This window comes from Odocoileus virginianus, chromosome 19 (genome assembly GCF_023699985.2).
Source record: "Odocoileus virginianus isolate 20LAN1187 ecotype Illinois chromosome 19, Ovbor_1.2, whole genome shotgun sequence".
In the NCBI taxonomy this organism is placed as follows: Eukaryota; Metazoa; Chordata; class Mammalia; order Artiodactyla; family Cervidae; genus Odocoileus; species Odocoileus virginianus.
The window spans coordinates 42,940,272-42,962,611 of record NC_069692.1 but is presented as its reverse complement, the minus strand read 5'-3'; the positions used below and the strand labels follow the sequence as shown (position 1 = coordinate 42,962,611).

The window sequence follows — 22,340 nt, the reverse complement described above, 5'->3', positions numbered from 1 at the left end:
TTGGTAATGATGACAATTTTTTCTTTCACCATTTGCTACTCCATGTGTATCAGAAGTTTAACTTAGATGGAAAAGGATGAAGACTGAGAAGAGATGGTGTGATTTCTCAAGCTGCTCTCTTGAGACTGGTGTAGGAAGCACGTTTCAATAGGATGCTATGTGTGGGAAGCAGAACTCAAGAGATGACACTACAGAGTCAGGATGTTTTGAAGGTTACAAGGAGAAAAAAGGCTACAGCTTAAAGTTGTAGCAGAGACATGGGAAGGTTTTTGTTTCATTTTTGCTTCTTTCAAGTTAGAGGATAATCAAATACACATAAACGAAAGGAAATGAAGGAAGGAAAGCTTTAACAATTAAGAGAGGAATTTACTGGTAGAACAAGGTCCCAGGAAAGATAAGATAAAGCTGGATGTATAGCTTTCCTCTACATGGAGATAAAACATGTGAAGATGGAGAGAAATTCTAGGATATAAACGGTAATAACATAGCTAACATTTACTGAGGACTCTTATTCTAAGAACTGCATGTGAAGATGAGGAAACTGTAAAAAAAAAAAAAGAAAGATGAAAATGAAGGACAGAGCATCGGGTGAAAAGCTGAAGGAGATAACGGGATTAAGAAGTACAACGGCAGTAACTACCCTTTCCTGAGTACCATCACGCGCCAGACTCTGCACAGAACTTCGTGTACACTAAGTCACTGAACCCAACAACCACACCACGGCAGCGAGCATCACGGGCCCTTCTCAGGTGCTTCAACTTCCTAGGGGTTTTTCTCCAGAAAAAATACAGTCCAAGGTCTGGTCTCCCAGGGTTATAATAATCATGATCCGCTTTGTTTATTAGTGAAAAATGCATGCATACTACACTTTACAGCCACCAGGAAGAGTTATTCCAGAAGCATTCCGGAAAGCCGAGGCTTCTTACCGTTAGGAGAATGATGCTGGGTGGTTTCATGGGGTACTCCGGTGGCAGCACTATTCGCCCATGATAAACTCCTCCATCAAAATCAGAGTCTGGGGGCCCTCTAACTGTGAAGTGCCATTCAAAAAGATTATCCTGAACCAAGACGAGAAGCAGAGAGGGATCAATAACATTAAAAAGTTGGATTGTTTTTACCGTGAGTATTAGAAACATTACTGGGTGAGAAAAATTAACATTTTATATTATTCCTAGGACAGTTTCTAATGCACAATGTCTCAAGTATAAAAGTTATAAGTAAAAGCTATTCAATCTAGCTTTCATGTCACATAAGAGCTAAAATATTTTTTTAATACATTTTAAAACACATGAGCACCATTTTCGTTGCTGTCGTTTAGCCGCTAAGTCGTGTCCGAGTCTTTTGCAACCCCAGGGACTGTAGCCCACCAGGCTCCTCTGTCCATGGGATTCTCCAGGCAAGAATACTGGGGTGGGGTGCCACTTCTTTCTCCAGGGGGTCTCTCTGACCCAAGGATCAAACGCACGTCTCCTGCACTGGCAGGCAGATTGCTTGCCACTGGGCCACAGGGAAGCCCGAGATCATTACATGTTCATAAATAAGATTATAGATTTACATATTTCCTATTCCATTAGCTCCATTTATTTTTTCTGAAAAATCTCTTCTGGACCCTGAAGTTTTAATATGGACTAACTGCTTGACACATTCCAAAATTCTTCACTTGAATGTCTCCTGGGTTTACTGGAATCTCAATCTTCCTTTGTATGTTTCATTCAGTTTTTGCATTATTTTGGTGTGGTTTATTGTCAACTACATTTCTCTGAAAGGAATATAAGGAAGAAAATCTGTACTCTTGTATGTCTAAAAATATATTTATTTTGAGTTCATGCTTGATTGTTCTCTGGATGTGGATTTAGTTAATTAATTAAATTATTTTTATTAAAAGTTATTTATTTTTATTAAATTATTTGATCTAAAAATATTATAGACTTAATTAAACTGATAAATAACCCCTAAAGCCCAATTAATGAAAATTATTATTTATATAATCAAATAATCTACTATAAATTTGGATTATTTTAGCACTTTCCAAATTTATCCGTCATAGATGCCAAAAAGCTTATTAGTAAGTGGTCAGTAATATTAACATCATATGTTAATATCATCGGATACCAAGTACTTCATAGTTCGCAAAATACTTGCACGAACATTATTACATTTTAGTCTCACCATCACCATGAAAGCGAGACGGGGCACATTTAAATACCCTCCTTTCACAGACCGGAAGACTGAAGTAGAGGTGGAGACGTTTGTATAAAAAGCCCAAACAAGCTGCAGAGACCCCTCACGGGGCTGAGTCTCCCAAATAGAGTCTGGAGTTCTTCCCACTTTTCTCCCTCATACCTAAACTAATTTCGTATCTGAAGCCCCCTCCTTTTTTTTTTGGCCGAGCTATGGCATGGGGGATCTTAGTTCCCCCATCAGGGACTGAACTCCTGCCGTGGGAGACTGGAGTCTTAACCAATGGACCACCAGGAAAGTCCCTGAGACCCATTTGATAGAGACCAGACATCTGCTTCTTCTAGAACATCTGATTCTGAATGGCTAACAGAAATACTCAGTGTATACCTTAAACTACCACAACATTGTAAATAACTGTACTTTAATTTTTTTTAATGGTTTAAAAAAATACTCAGAAAATATAGGGAATAAAATATATCAATAAAGCATACCAAACACATTTATAATGATTCAATGCAGTGAAAAAATAAGAAACTCAGAAGACAGAGACGGAAACTGACCTCTAAAGGCTGTGCGTGGTAATGATCTGTTGGGTCTTTCAGCTCTGCTGCTTCTTTCATTAAGCGTTTAACAGCTGAAACAGAATTCACAAGATAGAGATGTTTCAAATATACTTTTTCCATGTGATTAGCAGATTTACAGGCCTAATGAATAAGTTCCTACTTCAACAAAAAACGTGCAGAGGACTTACTGACTACAGCATATGATTTAATTATGCGAGAATAGTAATAACGGAGGAAGAAAAGGCAGCTAGGCACTAGAAGAGTGATATATTAAATTAAATACATAGGGAAGTCTCAGAGACACTAGTTTTCTCTAGTAAGTACTTATATACACTCCCTATTAGGTGGCACTCAAATATTAACTCAAGTAATCCTCAAAACAACTGAGATAGGTGCTGTCTTTATCCCCATTTTCCAGATGAAGAAACTGAGATATGGGGAGATTATACATATCCAGGGTTACATAGCTGGTAAATGACAGAACTAGGATTTCAACACAGGCAGTCCAACTGTACCTTGTTAAAATATCTACAGTAACAGGAAACATGGCCTCTGGCACTTATGCTCATGAACAGTAAACCCCCTAATATCCTCAGCCTCAGGACTTTCCACTCAATATCTTCTTTGACTTAATGGCACTGTCCCGACGTCACTGAATCTCCACAGCCCTAACTGAATTCCTGTTTGAAATGATTATTTGCTAAATTAAAACCTCCAATCCCCTGACCCCACAACTTTCTTAACGCCACCTGTACCTATACTCACTTCCATCTATCCATGCTCTTGGCTCTTAGATGTTCCCCTTTCATAGTCCCCTAAATTCAATTCTAACTGAGCCAACCCAACCATCTTCCAATTTGGAGTCTATACCCAAACAGCTAAGCATTACTGAATGGGGTTTAAAAAGTCATGGACACAGGCCCATTGACGCTATTATAGAGGTGTTATTAACAACCTCTGCTGGGACAGGGAGTGCCGCACATAATGCCACACAACGTCCTATATCTCTCCAGTAAACCCCACCCAGCACCTCCAAGTGGTACCCCAAGACTACTTCATACCTATTCGCTCTCTTCTCTTCCACCTCTTTCAGTTAATGGCAGACTTTATCCCCACGATGGATGACTGTGAGCAGCCAGGACGTTTAGAGTCCCATGTGTATCTGCACCCTCTTTCCTCGAATGTTGGTTCACAAAGGTCAATCCTTTGATCCCACCCCCTCACCCTCAAGCTTTAGGTGCTTAAAAAAATGTCAGGATACTGGTGTAGGATCCAGAATAGCAAAGCCAGAGAAACACCGGATAGCTCAAGGCTCTCTGAGACTCTGCTTGAGAACAAACTAACATAGCTGAACACGCGCCAGGAGAGAGGTACGCCCCAGGTGGGCACCTAACCTGCGAGCAGACGGAAGAGAAGAGGGGTCAGGTGCTGAGATCTGAAAGAAAGACAGTGGGAGTTACCCAGCTGGGTATGAGAAAGCAAAGGAAACAAAAAGTAGCCGTGCGGGGGCAGACTGGCATGCTGTGGGGAGAGGCCACCTGAGAAAGAGCTCACGCATAAACCACCAGACAGCTCCTTGTGTATCAGGACTTTGCATAAAATTTCACTTTACTCAAGGGTTCCTACGCTGGAAAAAAAATTCTCAAGTCACTATCCTGTTCCATAACTACTAATATTCTTTTCCATCTCCTACTCTGAACTAAGCCTGTAGGCAGAGAATTTGTTCGCCTGATCAGTAAATATTCACCGAGCTCACACTCGATGCTAGGTATCCTAAGCTGCTTCAGTGGTGTCTGACTCTGCGGAGCAGATGCTATAGCTACAAGCAAACTAAAATACAGCTTCTGTTTTCAAGGAGCTTATAGTCTTGGGGAAGAAGTCAAGGCAAGTAACACAATAAATGCTTTATTAGACACATGTACACACTGAGACCCACCCTCCACCCCGGGTCCCAGTCACTAGGCTTCGCTCAACTCTTTGCGCACGTCCCGCCTTGTTTCCGACTCCCTCCTTACACGCCCGTTCCTCAGGGCTGCTCCTGCCCCCATCCCCCACTTCATCGAGTCTGGCTCTCACTGGACCCTTAAGAAATTCACTCAGAAGGGTCTCCTTGACGCCTCCTTCGTCCACTCTCAGAGGAGTGACTAGATTCCCATCAGGACACATAAAAGCCCCCGAGGGGTCCTGGGAGGAGGGTGGACGCCAGGAATGCTCTCCAGGTTATTTTCAGTGGTCAGTCAGGTTTGGGAACCACTGCTCTGGAGACTGTGTTGAGCCCCACTCACAACACTCTATAGTTTCTCTTTTATAAAGTTCACCTCTCACTAGTGATTAACACCTGTCTTTCGTGTTCAATAACATCTACTTCACTGAAGTCTCCTCAGAACTCAGCACTCAGTAAACTCTCAAATATTAGCTGAAATGAACATTAGTATCTGCCCCCAACAAAATGCTCTCCAAGGATCTGATTAAAAGCAGTGGTTTTCAAATTCATTTGATGAGATAAAATCCTTTGTTCAAAGAACACTTTAAGGAGAACCTCAATATGTAAAACAGATAACAGCAGGCTAGCATGGAAGGACCTCTAAGCTATCTACCTCCTTCCACCTATTCTATCTAAGAGGCCCAGAGAAAAAGAATTGAAAACCCTTGGTTTAGAGCCATGTAAAAATATCATTAAGTTAATATTACCAGATATAAATAAAATCATGAAAGTTGTTATGAAGTTAATTAGTTTAACATGATTGCTGCTGTCAGCAATCAAAGATGCCAAGGAAACTGTTTTTTCTTTATTTCTCATCAGCTGGCTGCATAAGCTGAAGAGGTCAGATTTTATTCATTCTATCACCTTACCACATTTTCCTCTGCCTCTTCCTCACTCAGTTTATTAGGAGAGAAGAAAATAAACGTCCAATGGATATTATGAGAGATGTATGGAAGGGTCGGAACTGCTGCAAGAAAGATTAAAGGAACAATCATTGGCTCAACAGAAACAACAGGGAAAGGGGCAGAGCGCAACCTCTGAAAGAGCGACGTGGCCCAAGGCCCGTCAGCAACAGAAACCGATCAGAACCAAAGGGGTCCAAGATGCAGACAAGTGGACTTCCACCAGACCCCGGGCCTCAGCACATGTCTATGCTCTTTCCAACACTTCAGCGAGCTAAAGCACACACCGACAGGCGCCGTGACACTTCCAGGGCGGTTCCTCCGCCGAAGAGTGGGCGGGGCCAACTCCAAAAGTCCCCGCCCCCTCCCCCAAAACAGCTATTACAGGCCTCCCGCTCCTTAGCCTACGCAATTACCCAGCCCGTGAAAGCTAACCACGTCGTACTCCCAGGCACCTCTCCGCCTTCTGTGATGGCCTACACTCTGTCTGTAGAGTCTGCTTCTCTCTAAATCCACTTCTTATCCATCACTTTGTCTCTCACCAAATTCTTGCTGCGATGAGACATCAAGAACCTGAGCTTCATTATGTGCTGAGGCCAGATGTGTGATCCCAGTTGGAGGACTCTGGGTTCTGGCTGAGTTCAAGCCCGGGCCAAGTGAGTTCAAGTCTTAATATGAGGTGCATGGTTTCACATGGCTTTATTAAACAAGTTGATTTTATTAGTTCATGGGCCAACATTAAGGACAATACCATGTGAGAGCCAAAGTACATGGTCACACAGAAGGTAAAACTATTCTAGTGTTCTTATAATCTATTTTTCCTGAAACAACACATACTATGAACACTTCTGTGAAAAATAACATGGACTCTGGAATTAGAGCTGCATTAAAATTGGCTCTGACAATTTGCAGCTCTAAATACTTGAAAAGTCTCCCAATCTTATTCTGCTGCAATGTTTATATCTGTCAAATGAAAGTCAGTAATTTCTTCACGTAATTCTCCTTTCCTTTTCACCCCCTGCCCCTTCCCCAGGCCAGACATGGACTGGGATTTAAGGTCCTTCGATGATTCTCTCTGGTTCAAATATAGGCCTTAAGCATATGAAGTTGGCAACATGGCATGGCTCGCTGCCCGCAAAAGAAACGTCACTGCTATGGGGTGGTCAAGACTCAAAGGACTGCCTGGAGACCAGGGCTGGAGCACAGGATGCTCCTGACCCTCCATCTCTTGCTACCACGTGGCTAGTGAGGAGACTTTTCCCATTCCAGCTCCTCTCTTATCTCTTCGCAAGGTTGTAAATGGAACTCTCCAACCATGGTAAGATAAGCTGTAATAGGAAAGGAAAGGAAGGTGGGGAGCCCATGCATTCCTGCTTTCTTCTTTTCATGGAGGCCACATGATCACTCTGGATGCAATCTCTAGGTTCCCAGGGCCTCCCATTAGCATTCTTCACAGGCTCAGGTAATTCACTGGACTTTGGAGACAACGCTCCAGGAAAAGGGAATCATTTACTGGTCACTCTCATGCATCTATATTCTCTTGGAAAATAAATATCTTGATATCATCACCCTCCAAAGCATGGGTAAAATGCAGGAGACAGGCTTATCAAGGATGTGAAGCCAATGTTATGCTCCCCAAGAGCCTCTTCCTGCTCCCACAGTGAAGACACTTAAACAAATATTTAAGGACTGATATTTCTGCCCAGGAAGATCTTGCAAAGGTAATATATTTGACAAACATTTAAAGAATATCTGAGTTATGGAGATAGAAGAATGACCCAAACTGCTTCTTGTCTTCAAAAAGCTTGTAAAAAGACATGAAAACGATTAAAATAGAAATACTGACCAAGGATGCACAATTATACAGACTACTTAGCATGCCTAGGGAAGCTGGACAAGGTGGAACCTTAAAGAAGCTTGAAGAATTAATAGGAATTCCACATGAATAAAACAGAAGGCATTCCAAGCAGAGGTTCCAACAGGGACCAAGGCATACAGGTGAGAGCTGCTCCATCTGGAGAATCACTCAGGCAAACGGGTAGATGGTGAAAATGCAAAGGAGCATAACAGTGGTAGGAGATGAGGCTGGTGAGGAAGGCAAGGATCAAATCAGATTCAGCCCTCCGTGTTTAGTTGCTCAGTCGTGTCCGACTCTCTGCGACCCCGTGGACTGCAGCCCGCCAGGCCCCTCTGTCCAAGGGATCCTCCAGGCAAGAACACTGGAGTGGGCTGCCACGCCCTCCTCCAGGGGACCTTCCCGACCCTGGGATGGAACGCATCTCCGGTGGCTCCTGCGCCGCAGGCAGATTCTTTACCGCTGCGGTACCAGGGAACCCATGGAGGGAGTGACTGCTACATTTCTGATGGAGGTAATGGGTGCCTTCCCACCAATTTCTCATGTGCCAGCCATCTGCTGAGCAAGCAGATAGGGCCCTTCTGAAGAAATCTTGCCACAGGAAATTCTTTACACGTATGTCCCCTTACTGTGTACTCTGAGATCCTGATACTTAGACCAGAACAGACCCAAAAAAGAGAGCAGGGTGCCTGATCCAGAAGCAACTACTGACAGGGTAGTCAGAGGCTTATGAGGTGGCCTCACATAAGAGTTCTGCCCATTATCACAGGTCCATCCTAGAAAAATCATTAAAAATAATTTTTCCATCTATAAAATGAACAAATTTACTATCCATATGCTAACAAACTGGCCTTTAACCAGTTATTTGTATCGTCTTAGCTTAATCGTCCCATCCATGCTGCCAAGACAATTCCATGTCAGATAGAAAAAGGGTTATAGCTCTTACATTGTGCAGCGTTTTTAACCACTTCCTTTCATGCATTCATTACCTTAAAAAGTATTACAAGACAGAAAAAAAGAAGACATTTTCACTACGCTTCCCGCACTTTCAACAAGTTCCATATTTTGGCTAATTCACTTTTCTATGAACACCAAAAGATCTGTAGAATTTTTTTTTAAAGTTTTTTAAAAACCTCTTTTTTAGAGCAGCAGCACTAGCTCTGAGGAAACGAAACCGAAAATTACACAGCTAGAAGCATGTCTACCAAAGAGAGCTCAGCCAGCACCTGCCTTACAGCAGGTCCCACGGTGCAGAAACGAGAACAAAAAGTCTGAAGGACTTTAAAAGCTTATCACAGTCTCAGGTACAATAACCTATCAGAATTCAGCAAAGTCCTCTGACAACCATCTCCTGGGCCCCACCAACACTCCACTCCAAACTGCACTGCTACTCATTTTCATTATTCTCTGGACATTCCACTAAGTACCTCAGCTGTCTCAAGGAACTCAGTACCGTGTGACCAAAAAGTCACCCTCCGTTTTACCCACATATTTTTATCAAAATCTAGCACAAGTTTAACGTTCTAAACATTCCCCCATCTAATCTTAAAATGAAGCTTTTCTTTCCCTCTTTCTCTTTCATCTCCCCTTTCCTCCCCTGGCGTTCTTGGGAATGGGTTGAGGATAGCAGGGGTGGTGAATCCACTGAAACTGAATCCTATAAACGTATTTCTTGGAGTCCAAACCCTTCCGCGGATTTTTTTTTTTTTTTAAGTCTATGGCTCCCCCAAACGTTATGACTGATTCTGCAACACTTGGTTACCGAGAACGTTTCTTAGCCTGACAGCACTCAAGTTAACAAAGCTCTGTTCAATCAGTATCCTCAGGCTTTCCTCAGTCTTAGTTATGTTTTTAAGTCACTAAAAAAATCCAAGATTCACAGTATCGACTCTCTCCATGAGCATGCTGATCTTGCTGATTCTTACTGAGAAGTTGCTTCTTCCGTAGGAAAAAAAAAAAAAAAAAAAGAACCAATAAAGGTTGGCCAAACCATCACTAAAATCCTTTATTAAGATTATTTAGACCTGAAGTGTGGAGTTTCTCCCTCTGAACAAATTTATCAAGGTACACATCCAATACCGCTTATAGAATCCAAAGGTTTGTTTCAAGCCTATCTTAATCTGAGAGCTGCTTACTTTTCGGGCTTCTTTATTTTGTTGTTTAGTCGCCAAGTCGTTTCTGACTCTGCACCCCATGGACTGTAGCCCGCCAGGCTCCTCTGTCCAAGGGATTCTCCAGGCAAGAACTGGAGTGGGTTGCCATTTCCTCCTCCAGGGGATCTTCCCGACCAGAATCCAACCCGCGTCTCCTGCGCTGGCAGGCGGATTCCTTTATCGCTGGGCCATCAGGGAAGCCCGCTTCTTTATTATACACCAGAAAAGTATTTGAGGCTAGGATTGTTTGGCTGCTTCTGTGAATGAAGCAGGTCTATTAAATACAGGAAGAGAAGTTTCTATGCCTGAACAGAGACATACATACATCACACCAGTGTGAAAATCATGGTTAGTTCTAAAGTACATGGCTCGACTGGTGTTCTTAGCTTTTTGGTTAACTGCTTTAGTCCAGAACATTTCCAGAACATATGTCTCTAATTCTATTTGCCCCAAAGACTGCAAACAGGACGTTGAAACGAAATCCTCAAATAAGAGTGAGTCAAACAGCTAATAAAAGTCCGGTGGCGGCGACGGAGAAGAGCTAACGACCGTGTTCCAGGCGCAGGTAGGGCAAGGGGGTGATCTCTATTACTCACGGCCATCACCATTACACCTGTTCCCGGGGATGAGCTGGTAACCCAGGTCTACGTGGCGAAAACGAGGGAAGGGCAGTCGGGGTGCGGCGGGGAGACCCCAGGTCTTGAGCCCGCCGGGCCGCCCGGCTCCGCGGCCTGCACCAGCCCGGCAGGCGGCGGGCTGGCGTAGAGCGCGGAACCGGGAGCGGAGCGGCGAGTGGCGGCCGACGCGAGGGGACCGCGGCGCGGGTCCCCGGGGTCCCGGGTCACTCCCCCCTCGCGCCGGCCGCGCGGCTCCGGCCCCCGCCCACGGCCCCGCTCACCCGGACTCTTCAGGTTGTAGCGGGCCTCCATGGCGGGTGGCTGGCTCGGCTCCAGCCTCCCGGCCCGCCGCTGCCGCCTCTGCGCGCCGCCGCCTCCCGCGTCTCCGCTCGGTTCGGGCCGACCGGGTCTGGCCGAGGCGCCTCCGCGGTGGCCGCCCCGCCCAGGCCGGGGCTGCGGGCGGGGCGGGGCGGGGGGCGCGGGCCCCGCGGTGGCGCCGCCTCCTCCGCTGCTCCCCCGCCTCCCAGAGGGCCGGGCAGGCGCCGGCGCCGGCCGGGGTGTCGCGGAAGCCGGGGCTGGGCCGGAGGTCAGCCTCCTCGTCTGGCCGCGGGCCCCACGCCGCCGCGGCCGCCCGGCCTGCGTCACCCGCCCTCGCCCAGGTTTTGTGAAGTTGTCCTGACGTGGCAGTCGCTTCGTGGCGGGGGCGCGGCTCGGCCGCTGGTCCTCTCGCCGGCCCCGCGACGCGCACGCCGGGATCTGCAGGAGCGGGCGGCGCTCGGGTCTTGCCCTTGCCGGCCCCACCCGGGCTCCCCAGGCGCTCGCGGGAACCCCCTGGAAGGGCGCGGCCGAAGCGCCCCGGCCGTCCTCGCTGCGGGCGGATCGGGGCCCAGGTCCTCGAGACCGGTTCCGAGCCTCCCCGGCCCGGCGCCCGTGTGGACCGGCCACTGCCAACTGCTTTGTGTTCAGATCGGTAGCTGTTTGGGGTGGAAACAGTGAAGCAGGAAAGGCGAAATCCAGTGATAAGAGAATGAGAAGGGTTCTTATAACATTTTCCCCCTAGACAAATATGCTTAGGTGCAAGGCAGTTAGTTAAGCATTTGGGGAGATTTTTTAAAAAAGAATTGGGTTGGGAAGCATACATATATGAAAGGTATCCCCTCAAAGAACACATTGCAGGCTTCATTGTAGAAACTGACGTCACGAAAAAGACTTAAAAAGGGACAAGGATTTAGGAAGGGACTGGGACGATGGAGTGGATGAAGAGGGAAGGTGAGAATTCTATGTGGAATGAAGAGGGTTAATCAGGTTGGACAAATTTTATTTTGTTACATAAAAATGGAAAACTTTCTTTTAACAATATGCTACCCCAAAATATCCCTCTTTGGCATAAGGATTATCTTGAGCTGAATATTTTTGAGAAAGAGCAGGCACAAGAGAATCTCTGAAAACAGAGTAGAATTTACCCTTTCCTGAGGGAAATTCGCGTGTTTTCAAACACATTTTTTTGCTGTGCTGGGCCTAGTCGCTCAGCTGTGTCTTCTCACGACCCCATGGACTCTGCAACCCCATGGACTGTCGCCCGCCAGGCTCCTCTGTCCCTGGGGATTTCCCAGGCAAGAATACCGGAGAGAGTTGCCCTCCCCTCCTCCAGGGGATTCTTCCCAACCCAGGGGTCGAATCCAGGTCTTCCGCATTGAAAGTGGATTCTTTACGGCCTGAACCACCAGTGTCTGAGAAAGTCGACGAAATGGCAAGAGAATCCCAATGGAGGAGATGCTAACAAATCTTCGAAACAGCCTTTACCCCTGTTTAGGTGCTTTCCCTATGCCCTTTCATCGCTGGCCTCCTTCAGTCCCCCTACAGCTTTCTTCTGTCTTTAGCTGAAGACACTGTTAACCTTTGGTAGTGACTCAGGGAGTTATTCAGCTTGTTTTTCCTTTTGTTCATTTGTCTGTTGCAAGGGGTTTCAGCCAAGGACTCATAAGGGAAAAGTTTTACCTTTTCACTGGTAGTGACATGGGTTATTTATACCCATTTGACAGAGGAAGACAATTGAGGTCTCAGAGAACTCAAGCTTAAATTCTGTTTTCAACTACATTAAAAGCTCTTATCTGTGGCCCCCCAAAATATTGCCTGCCATTTCAGTGAACAGAGGACGTCTGCCTGCCATCAGCTGTTGCAATTGCCCTTGAAGGTGCACCTGAGGGGAATTCAGGATAAGGTAAAACAGGATACTGGCCCTGGAGAGTGGACAGAACAAGTTCAGAGTCCAGACTCTTGCATCTTCTCATAGGTAGAAAAGCACTAAAATCATGAACTTGAGATACCTGTATTTTTGTGATTAACAGTAATCTTTTATTGTTCAACTACATGTTTTTTACATTTTTTGTTTGGTTGGTTTTTTCCCAGCAAGAACTCCTGTATATTCTGGCTCCTCTCTTACCAATTTGGAACGACTCCTCAGAGATACCTGAGAGGCAGCATCCTAGGCTAAAGTCCTCAGTAAGGCCACCAAATAAAACAGAATTCTCAACATTTAGAATGTGCATTTTTTTTTCCAGTTGACATATCTTTCTGACATATTATTTTTTATCATATTGATTAAAGGAAATTTTCTAGGTTTTTATTAATTTCTTGATTTGAATACTTTGAAATCCAATTTACAGAGGTTCTTCAAGTTTCATTGACTTACATTGAAGGCTACTTATCTAGAAATTGGAAGGACCCTGATTCAAATCCAGGTCTTCCGACTCTGAAACTGGGATTGTTTTCTCTGCAATAAAAAGGAATCAGGCTGTCTTTCTTGTCTTATATTAATGTAAAGCCTTTCTTCCCTGCCATTGGAAAAGAGGAACATGCTTCTTAGAACCTCAGAGGTATCCTTGAAGTGCTGTTGATTGCAAGTTCACGTGTTCAACACAGTGAGGTCAAACAAACCAAAACGCCAGAGTTTGGAGCAGAGAACAGTTCACTGCAAGGGCCAAACTAAGAGAGTGAGTGACTCCTGCTCAAAAAAACATGAACTCCCAGATGATTTTCTGGGGAGTTCTAGGACTCCCAGGTGTGTGACTTTCTTCTGATTGGTTGATGGTGAGGTAACAGGGTGGTGCGCCAGGAATCTTGTGCTCAGCCTGAAGTTTCTCTGCTTATTTAACTTGTATGCAGAGTACATCATGAGAAATGCTGGGCTGGATGAAGCACAAGCTGGAATCAAGATTGCCGGGAGAAATATCAATAACCTTAGATATGCAGATGACATCACCCTTATGGCAGAAAGTGAAGAAGAACTAAAGAACTCTTGAGGAAAGTGAAGGAGGAGAGTGAAAAAGTTGGCTTAAAACTCAACATTCAGAAAACTAAGGACATGGCATGTGGTTCCATCACTTCATGGCAAATAGATGGGGAAACAGTGGAAAGAGTGAGAGGCTGTATTTTTTGGGGCTCCAAAATCACCGCAGATGGTGACTGCAGCCATGAAATCAAAAGACGCTTGCTTGTTGGAAGAAAAGTTACGACCAATGTGAACAGCCTATTAAAAAGCAGAGACATTACTTTGCCAACAAAGGTCCATCTAGTCAAAGCTATGGTTTTTCCAGTAGTCACGTGTGGATGTGAGAGATGGACTATAAAGAAAGCTGAGCACCGAAGAAGTGATGCTTTTGAACTGTGGTGTTGGAGAAGACTCTTGAGAGTCCCTTGGACTGCAAGGAGATCCAACCAGTCCATCCTAAAGAAAATAAGTCCTGAATAATCATTGGAAGGACTGATGCTGAAGCTGAAACTCCAATACTTTGGCCACCTGATGCAAAGAACTGACTCACTGGAGGAAGACCCTTATGCTGGGAAAGATTGAGGGCTGGAGGAGAAGGGAACGACAGAGGATGAGATGGTTGGATGGCATCACTGACTCAATGGACATGAGTTTGAGGAAACTCCAGGAGTTGGTGATGGGTAGGGAGGCCTAGCATGCTGCAGTCCATGGGGTTCCGAAGAATTGGACACAACTGATCTAATTGAACTGACTAATTGAAGTTACCATCCTCCACCTGAGAGGGGCGCCTTAGTTCCTATAGAAAGACTAAAAGATACATTGTTTTATATATCTCCCTTGAGGAGGCACTAGAACTCTGATTTCTGGCTGCGCTATTATTTCTTGAGTGTGTTTCCTTTGTTTCTGCATTCCATCACTTCCCGTGTTAGTAACTGTTTGAATCTGCCCTTAGAATTTTTTTCTATTGACCACGCTGCTGGGCATGCGGGATCTTATTTCCCAGATCAGGGATGGAACCTGAGCCCCCTGCGGTGGAAGCGCAGGGGTCCTAACCACTAGACCATCAGGGAATCCCCAAAATGTTTTTGTCCTGGTCATAAAAGTAATAACATGCCTGATGTTTAATATTGGAATATGAATAAAATACAACTCTCCTATAGTTCTTTTCAGAAATGACCATGATTAACACTGTAGTGTAGTGACCTTTAGCCTTTGTTTAGGAAGCATAGGTATAACACAGTTGAAATTCTATTATTTTTTTATACTAAAAATATCTGTCATCAGCTAACTGGATTACTTGTTTTGTAAGCAGCAGCGCTATCATAACTTGTATAGTTAAAAAAGAAATGGCAGGCCCAAAATGGAGTCACTTGTGTTAAGCCCCCCATCAGCAAACCAATATTCAATACCCAACCTAATTGCAGTTACAACCTCCTCCAAGAATGCATTCTTAACTGGTCAGTCTGGAATTTTCTGGTCGGCACCAACGCGGTAACCTTCCACATAGTTCCCTGCCATACCAATAGGTAGGTTTTCTAAAACTGTAACGATGCACCTATTCCCCAATTCTGCCTACTAAGGTTTCTTGGAACTCCTTTCTACTTGCTACATGGGTAGCAGCCCAATTCATGAATCATTCAATAAAGCCAATTAGATCTTTAAAATTTAACTTAGTTGAATTAACAGTTTGAACTGACAAATTTTATGTCAGTGTCTTCCTAGTATATAATGCAAATTGAAGAAATCTCAAAAAGCCATATATGAACTTTTTATATTTTATTAATTACTTTGAATAGTTCATGAGGTTTTGATTTCTCATTTAAAAAGAAGAACCTGCCATAGATTTTCAAATTTTCTTCAAACCCCAGGATTTCCCCTTTGTGGTGGTTAACATGGTACTACCTTGCTGGCTGGTATTAATGTTAGGAGATGTTGGTCGTTATTGGGCACTCGTTTAAACTCTGGTTACCTAAGCGAAAATGTCAGCCGGAAAGGAGTTCTTTGTTGTTTTCGCGCCTCACCTTTCTGCATTGCAGGCATAAGAGTTTCGTTTTTGTCTACCATCTGGTGGCCAGTCGAGGCATCCAGGAGAGAAACTGCTTCTTCATTTTTTCTTTCTTAATTTCTGCTATAGTCAAAATGTCTTCCCTGCTCATTCTATGTGAACATTTTTCTAATATTATATCCCAGAAAAAAATATTCTGGAGAGGTATCAAGTGAGTATACCTGAAACCAGGGGAGTGCTTACAATACTAGTGAGGTGGATTCCTTCCACCAGATGACGTGTACCACATTTCAAAAAGTTTTCCCTGGGACTGCCCTGAGGGTCCAGTGGCCAACACTCCGCATTCCCAGTGCAGGGGCCTGGAACTAGACTTCAGATACCGCAACTAAATTTCCTGCATGCTGCATCTAAAGATCCTGTGTATTGCAACTAAGACCCGGTGCAGCCAAGTAAATATATAAAAAAAAGTTTTCCCCATTATTAAGCAAAGAACATTTTCTAATAGTTGTTTGCAACATTATTAAAATAATTTTTACTATGACTTTCTTAAAAATCATGTCCTTTCTTGAAAACCTAATTTGCTACTGTATCTTTGAATTTATCTGACATCTTCCCCCAACTACAGCTCTTGATATTAGGGATGAGGAAAAGCAAACCTGCTTAGTATTGGGCTTTTGCTTTATTTGCGTGATTGCATTTCTTCTTTTTTTTAAAATAAAGGTGCTGTTAAAAATAACAACAAAAATGACAATACTTTATTTCTTACTCCTTAGTTCTGATGAACTGATGAGTTAGACACGAGATCTTTCACTTGTTAAACTTGGCTCTACAGGAAACACCTGCAGCTAAGATAAAACTGGTGTGCATGGGTAAGGTACTTCATGACGGCAGCTAGAGAGCCAGGCGCAGCCGCGTTCCCCCTGGCACCTGCAGTCCTTTCCTAACAGCTCTTGGGCACTGTCCCTCTGCCACCCAGTCTGTGCCTTTTTTTCTTGTGTCCCCGTATCCTGTCACCCCAGTCTGTCATTCTCTGGACTCCTTTTAGCCACTTGCTGAGGGGTAACACTTGGTCAGCGACAGGGCAGTCAGAATAGCTGGGAACTCTGCTCTCTACACTCACAGAATTTTCAGTTCCTATTCGTTAGGAAAATGCAAAATGACCAAAAAAACCACTATCAAAACTTCAATACTTTTAAATAAAATTGTATTTACCACTATAGCATCCACAAACTTTCAAAAAAAACATAGTCCATAGATGTGTGAAACATTCTATTGATGATGCTCAAGGCATACAGGAATTATGGGACTCACAGTAATTCTACAGCCACAGAACATTAGACAATATTAATGCCTTTTGCACAAACAACCTTACCTGCTTCCTGGTAAAATACTCTTTACAATTGTAGGCAAATTTTGAATAATAACCAAGTCATCCACCTCTTTAAAAAAAAAAAGTGGTCCTGGACTTCCTACGATGTATTCTTTCATCATAAAATAACCAAAAGGTGTCCCATACTTTGTCTGCCTTATCGCACCTTGTGAGAAAACAGCTGGGCCAGTCTGACTTCCCCAGAAGCTGAAGCAGGCTTCAGGTGCAAATGTTCTTCAATGGAAATATATACCATATATGCCAGGATTAAAAAGCAAACTTTTCCCCAAAATATCATTCTTCAGAAGAGAATTGCCTTATATTTTGTCTTTGTCCTTTATGAAAAAAATCCTCCAAGAAGACACTATCTCTTGTAAGGACCTAAAGCAATGAGACAAATTTCTTATACATTTTTTATAAAATTTCTTATAAAGGCCATCTAGCAGAATCAGGGGAAAATGGTGAAGACATATTTATTAATTATTCCTGAGGTTATGACTTCGGAGAACAAGCCCTGGAAATCAGTAGTAGTAAGCTTCTTACAAAGGTATTAGAAATACAAGAATATCTATTTGTGGAGATTGTGAATATTCAAGGGAACAAAACACCTGTCCTTTGTTTAACAAATGGCTTCTGAGATGCAGTAAAATCTCTACTGACAGCAAAAGTGAAATTTTTCTGATTGACACAGCTGAAAGCCTGGATCAAATGAAAGAAAAATTAAAGAGCTTCCTCAGAATTTCCCTACATTTGTTAAGATCTTAAAATTAAAAGAGAGAAGGAAAATATTTTAGGTTAGAAAGAAAATCCTCAGGTATCTTTGATCTTGTCAGTGGGTTTCTTCTAGCAGTGCTTACAAATGGCAGGCCATGACCCAAGAGTGGATTGTGAGGTCTTTTTTTTGTATAAAAGAAAGAGGAAAAACACTAGAATGCCTTGAGAGATCTTTAAAAAGTAACATCTGCAAGTATGAGGGCATGACAGTTTGCAATGTGAAGTGTTTATTGTGTCTCACAACAGAAAGTTAAAAATGGATTTCATAAAGGGTTAACTCCTATAGTTCTGCCCTATGGCAGTGTTAAGCATCCCATTCAGACATTGCTTTGGGTATGAATTCACAAGGTCATTCTGCTTTTCTTTTTTTTTTCATTCTGCTTTTTACAATAGTTTCTTTTCAAGACTGAAACTCCATCTCAGCTTTAACTGTAAATCATTTATTGAAACTAAAAACCATAATATTCTATCAAGACTGCTGAAGGTGCAGGTTCAATCCCTGGTTGGGGAGCTAAGATCTCATAAGCCACACAGTGTGGCCAAATAAATAAATAAAAAGGTCTGTATTAGCCTTATTTCCTACATCAGCGTTGCCTCACACCTTCCACTGTAACTCATATCAACAGGTTAGGAGGATATAAACATCACCTTGGCCAGCACTCACAGTTCCTGGTACACACAGATTGAAAAGCTCTGTATTATAAATGTTTTATTAAAATAAAAGTTTTAATAAATAAAGAAAATTTTATTAAAGTAAAAAATTAAAGTTTATCTGTAAGATAAACTTTTTATTAAATCTAATTTGGAAATCATATTGACTTTGCATGTGGATTAAGTTAGAAAAGTCTGAACATCAAAATAACACAACACAATTTTAAGATAATGTACCTCTTTTCTCAATAGGGAAGGCACTACTTCAGTAAACATGTTTACTTTCACATTCTATTTCTTACATTTACTGGGTTGGCAAAAGTTTGTTCAGAAACCTGAACGAAGTTTTTGGCCAACATAATAGTTACAGTAGATAAAAAATGTGTTTTTTTTTTTAATTAGTTGGAGGCGAATTACTTTACATCATTACAGTAGTTTTTGTCATACATTGAAATGAATTAGCCATGGATTTACATGTAAAAATATGTTAATAATATATTAAAGTATCACTATTTGTCTGCTCTTAGAAGAACAACTCAACTTTTCAGATACTGGTTATGGCCCTCCATGGTCTTTGCTGGAGAATGTAAGTAAGATTCAAGACAACTGTGGTTGCAGACAGTGACATCTGCAGGGCCTAAAACTGGTTTATTTTCTATTATTTTTAGATATCAAAATCCTTGCACTGTCAGTGTCTGTCTTTGAGCTACTTTACTAAGCACAAGGTCTGGCATATAATAGAGATCCTGTCAGTAACTGTTGAATGACAGAAAATTACGTCTCAGACAATGACTGATGGAGGAGTGCGCCGCCAGCGCAGCTCTTGAAGGAGGAGGAACCAAGGCTGGAGAAGCGGGCTGGGCTGGGCAGACAGGGCCTTGGAAGCGCCATTGAGGCGTTTGACCGCTGTCTGTAGCAGAAACCTACAAAGGGTGTTAGTGAGCAAGCGGTGATGAGGTCGGGAGTGCGGTTAGAAGGTCAGCCCAGGTCTGGTGTAGAGGATGGAATGGCTGGCTGGCTGAGGCCGAGGGACACGGGGAGAGGGCGCTGACGTTCAGATACGAGGAGGAAGTGGTCTCGACCAGGACAGCGGAGGGGAGAGAGAAGAGACAGGAGACCTTTGTCAGGCTGAGCTGAAGGGGCTGGGGATTGCCTGGAGGTGAGCAGGAGGCAAGTCAAGAATGCGGCTGAAGCAGTGTGCTGTGGCCCCTGAGATCTCTCTTCAATAATATTCGGACAGAACAGACCCAGGGATGCCCTTTGCTCCAGCCTCCAACCTCCAGTCGCAACCTTCGGAATCAGCCATTCAGTTTCCCTGGGCCTCCAGGGCCTCCAGCACCATTTTCTGAGCTTAGGTCTTTACGCATTAGCTGTGAGCGCCCAGATTCATCAGAGCTGTCATACCAAGATGGAGGCCACCGTCAGCATCCGGGTCAACATGCCTTTGCGGGCCTCCCACACCTCTCTCTCTGGGCTTCTGCTCTGAATGGCGATGCCGCAGCTCTGGTGGGCGAGGGTCATTTTTCCACAAGCTGTTCAAGAAGAGGCACCAATATCTCTTAAAAGGCAAAACAGGTGCAATGGCTGGACACTCTTCTGGGACGTGCAAAGGCCTCCCCAGGATGAGGGCGGGTGAAACCCAGGAGCCTAGATAGTTGCCATTCTCATGGAGAAGAAACTTTCCTAAGTCCTTTTGGGTCTGCATGCCCTGGGTCCTGCCTCCATTTCCAGACAAGCAGGTGAAACTCATCAAGAAGATGGCAACCACGTGACTTACCTCCCCAGACTGGCTGGTCCCCAGTCTAGGCTGGTGAGCATCTCTTGGAAAGACTCACCCTCCAAGCAGAACTCGGAGCCTCCAGAGTCCTTCTGCCTTTGAGGAGGCCCTCTGGTGCTAGGGGTTTTTCCTGCAGCCATTCCGCAGCTTTCTAACCACCCTGGAGCAATCTCCCAAGCCTCAGACCAAATGGAAACAATAAAGCTATTTGTGGGGGGAAAATAAAAAGACACAAGTTTCTGGCAGGGACACTAGGGAGCAGGATGATGACACCATCACAGGGAGACAATATTTAGTAAAGAAAGAAGCCAGTTCACTCTGGACATGTTAGATTGGAGGTTCCTCTTACAGAAGAGTCCAGCAAAGGTTGTTAGTGGCAACTTTAAGTATGGGTCTGAAGGATTAGGGTTGAAATGTATCTTTTAGAATTTTCATCCAGATCGGTGTTTTAAGTTATTATAACATATACTACAAAATCAAGGTAAAGATTGAATACAACTAAGATCAAAGGCTTATTCTCTCTTGATTTTCTTAGAGCTTGATATACTAATGCTTCTTAAAAAAATCAAAAGGCTCGTAGGTTCCCTGGTGGTCCAGTGCTTAGACTTAGTGCTTTTATTAACGTGGCCCAGGTTCAGTCTCTGGTCAGGGGTCCCACAAGCCTTGCACACAGCTCCCCCCCACCCCAAAAAAGAAAAAAAAAAAAAAAAACCGAATGGCTAGAAAAAGGATTTACATTTTCTGATATTTAAATGCTGTTAAGATTATTTTTGGCAGTAGAATTATTTAATGGATTAGGAAGAAAAAAAGCATCTTTGTTGAGCTTCTCCAAGTGAAGCACATTAGAGGACTGTACCTATTGATTCTTGTGTATATAAACGCCTCCGTCTGTCAGCCCTCATAAGCCCATGCAGCAGAAACCCTAAACTTCAAGTCCCTCTCTTTCTATTCATGAAACGAGGGCATTTTTTTTGTGTGTGGCTTCTTGGCATGTGTTAAGTGTTAGTCGCCGAGTCATGCCCAACTCTTTGCGACCCCATGGACTGCAACCCACCAGGCTCCTCGGTCCGAGATTTTCCAGGAAAGGATACTGGAGTGGGCTGCCATTTCCTTCTCCAGGGGATCTTCCCGACCCAGGGATCGAACCCGGGTCTCCTGCATGGCAGGCAGATTCTTTACTGCCTGAGCTACAAGGGAAGCACTTAGCTCCCCGACAAGGGATGGAACCTCTGCCCACTGCACCGGAAGCAGAGTCATAAGCACTGGGCCACCAGGGAAGTCCCCAAAGGAAGGCACTTTAAGGGACGTCTGGCGAGGTGCTTAGAGCAGCGGTCGACGGACTGGGTGCCGAGGTCAGACTCCAGGCCTCGCGCCTTACTTAGCAGTATCTTAACCAAGTCATTGCATCTCTCTGGCCTCAGCTGCCTCAACTGTAAAACAGGGTTACAGTGCCCACTTCTTGGGCTTACGAGGGTAACTATGGAAAAGCACTTAGGAACAGTGCACGGCATATTGTGTGCACCCAGCACCTACTAGTATTCCATAGTGTTGTCAAAGACAACATTTTCTTTCCCCTATACTCAATATCAACACTGATTAAAAATTTTGGAAGTAGTTATTTCAATTAGATTTTCCAATCAGAAACAGGATTTCATATATAACATCTTATGCTAGCCCATTCGGAGAACTCTGAGTGTACCTGTAAAGTCACTATATGGTGGAATCTTACTAAGAATCAAAAGGTGGACTGTTAGGAAAAGAATTTTTGGATGGCTGGGGATTAGGGCCAGAGCAGCAAGAATCAAAATCTTGAGCTTACTGAAGTAAGTTCTACAGCCAAAACAACCATGTCCCCATCAAAAGTATGGAGGGATGGAAGTGAAGTCGCTCAGTCGTGTCCGGCTCTTCGTGACCCCATGGACTGCAGTCCACCAGGCTCCTCCGTCCATGGAATTTTCCAGGCAAGAGTACTGGAGTGGGCTGCCACTTCCTTCTCCAGGGGATCTTCCCGACCCAGGGATCGAACCTGTGCCTAAGTCTCCCGCATTGCAGGCAGACGCTTTGTCATCTGAGCCACCTGGGCAGACCATGGAGAGATGAGTTAAAAAAAAAGGCAAATCCCACTTAAAGAGAGAAATGGATCCTCATTTCCCTAATATGAGAGCTGGTTAATTAGGACAAACACATTTATCTAAAGAAACCAGCAGGTCTGATGAACCAGTGATATGCATGCACAGT

General features: G+C 44.0%; 1 protein-coding gene and 1 long non-coding RNA gene across 5 annotated transcripts in view; one reads left to right on the top strand and one right to left on the bottom strand.

The window, feature by feature from the left end:
- UBE2J1 (ubiquitin conjugating enzyme E2 J1) overlaps window positions 1–11,150 on the bottom strand; it is a 26,755-nt gene extending 15,605 nt beyond the window's left edge. For all 4 annotated transcript variants that reach the window (XM_070450127.1, XM_070450128.1, XM_070450129.1 and 1 more), the window contains exons 1-3: window positions 10,537–11,150; window positions 2,742–2,815; window positions 927–1,058 (exon numbers count right to left, since the gene is read on the bottom strand). In XM_070450127.1, the coding sequence (XP_070306228.1) occupies window positions 927–1,058; window positions 2,742–2,815; window positions 10,537–10,567 (237 nt within the window). In that variant the 5' untranslated portion in view covers window positions 10,568–11,150. The remainder of the gene's footprint in view (window positions 1–926; window positions 1,059–2,741; window positions 2,816–10,536) is intronic.
- The window catches only part of LOC139029713 (uncharacterized), a 27,921-nt gene continuing 15,529 nt past the window's right edge, over window positions 9,949–22,340 (top strand). The window contains exon 1 of the long non-coding RNA XR_011481928.1: window positions 9,949–10,203. This is a non-coding gene — a long non-coding RNA (uncharacterized lncRNA). The remainder of the gene's footprint in view (window positions 10,204–22,340) is intronic.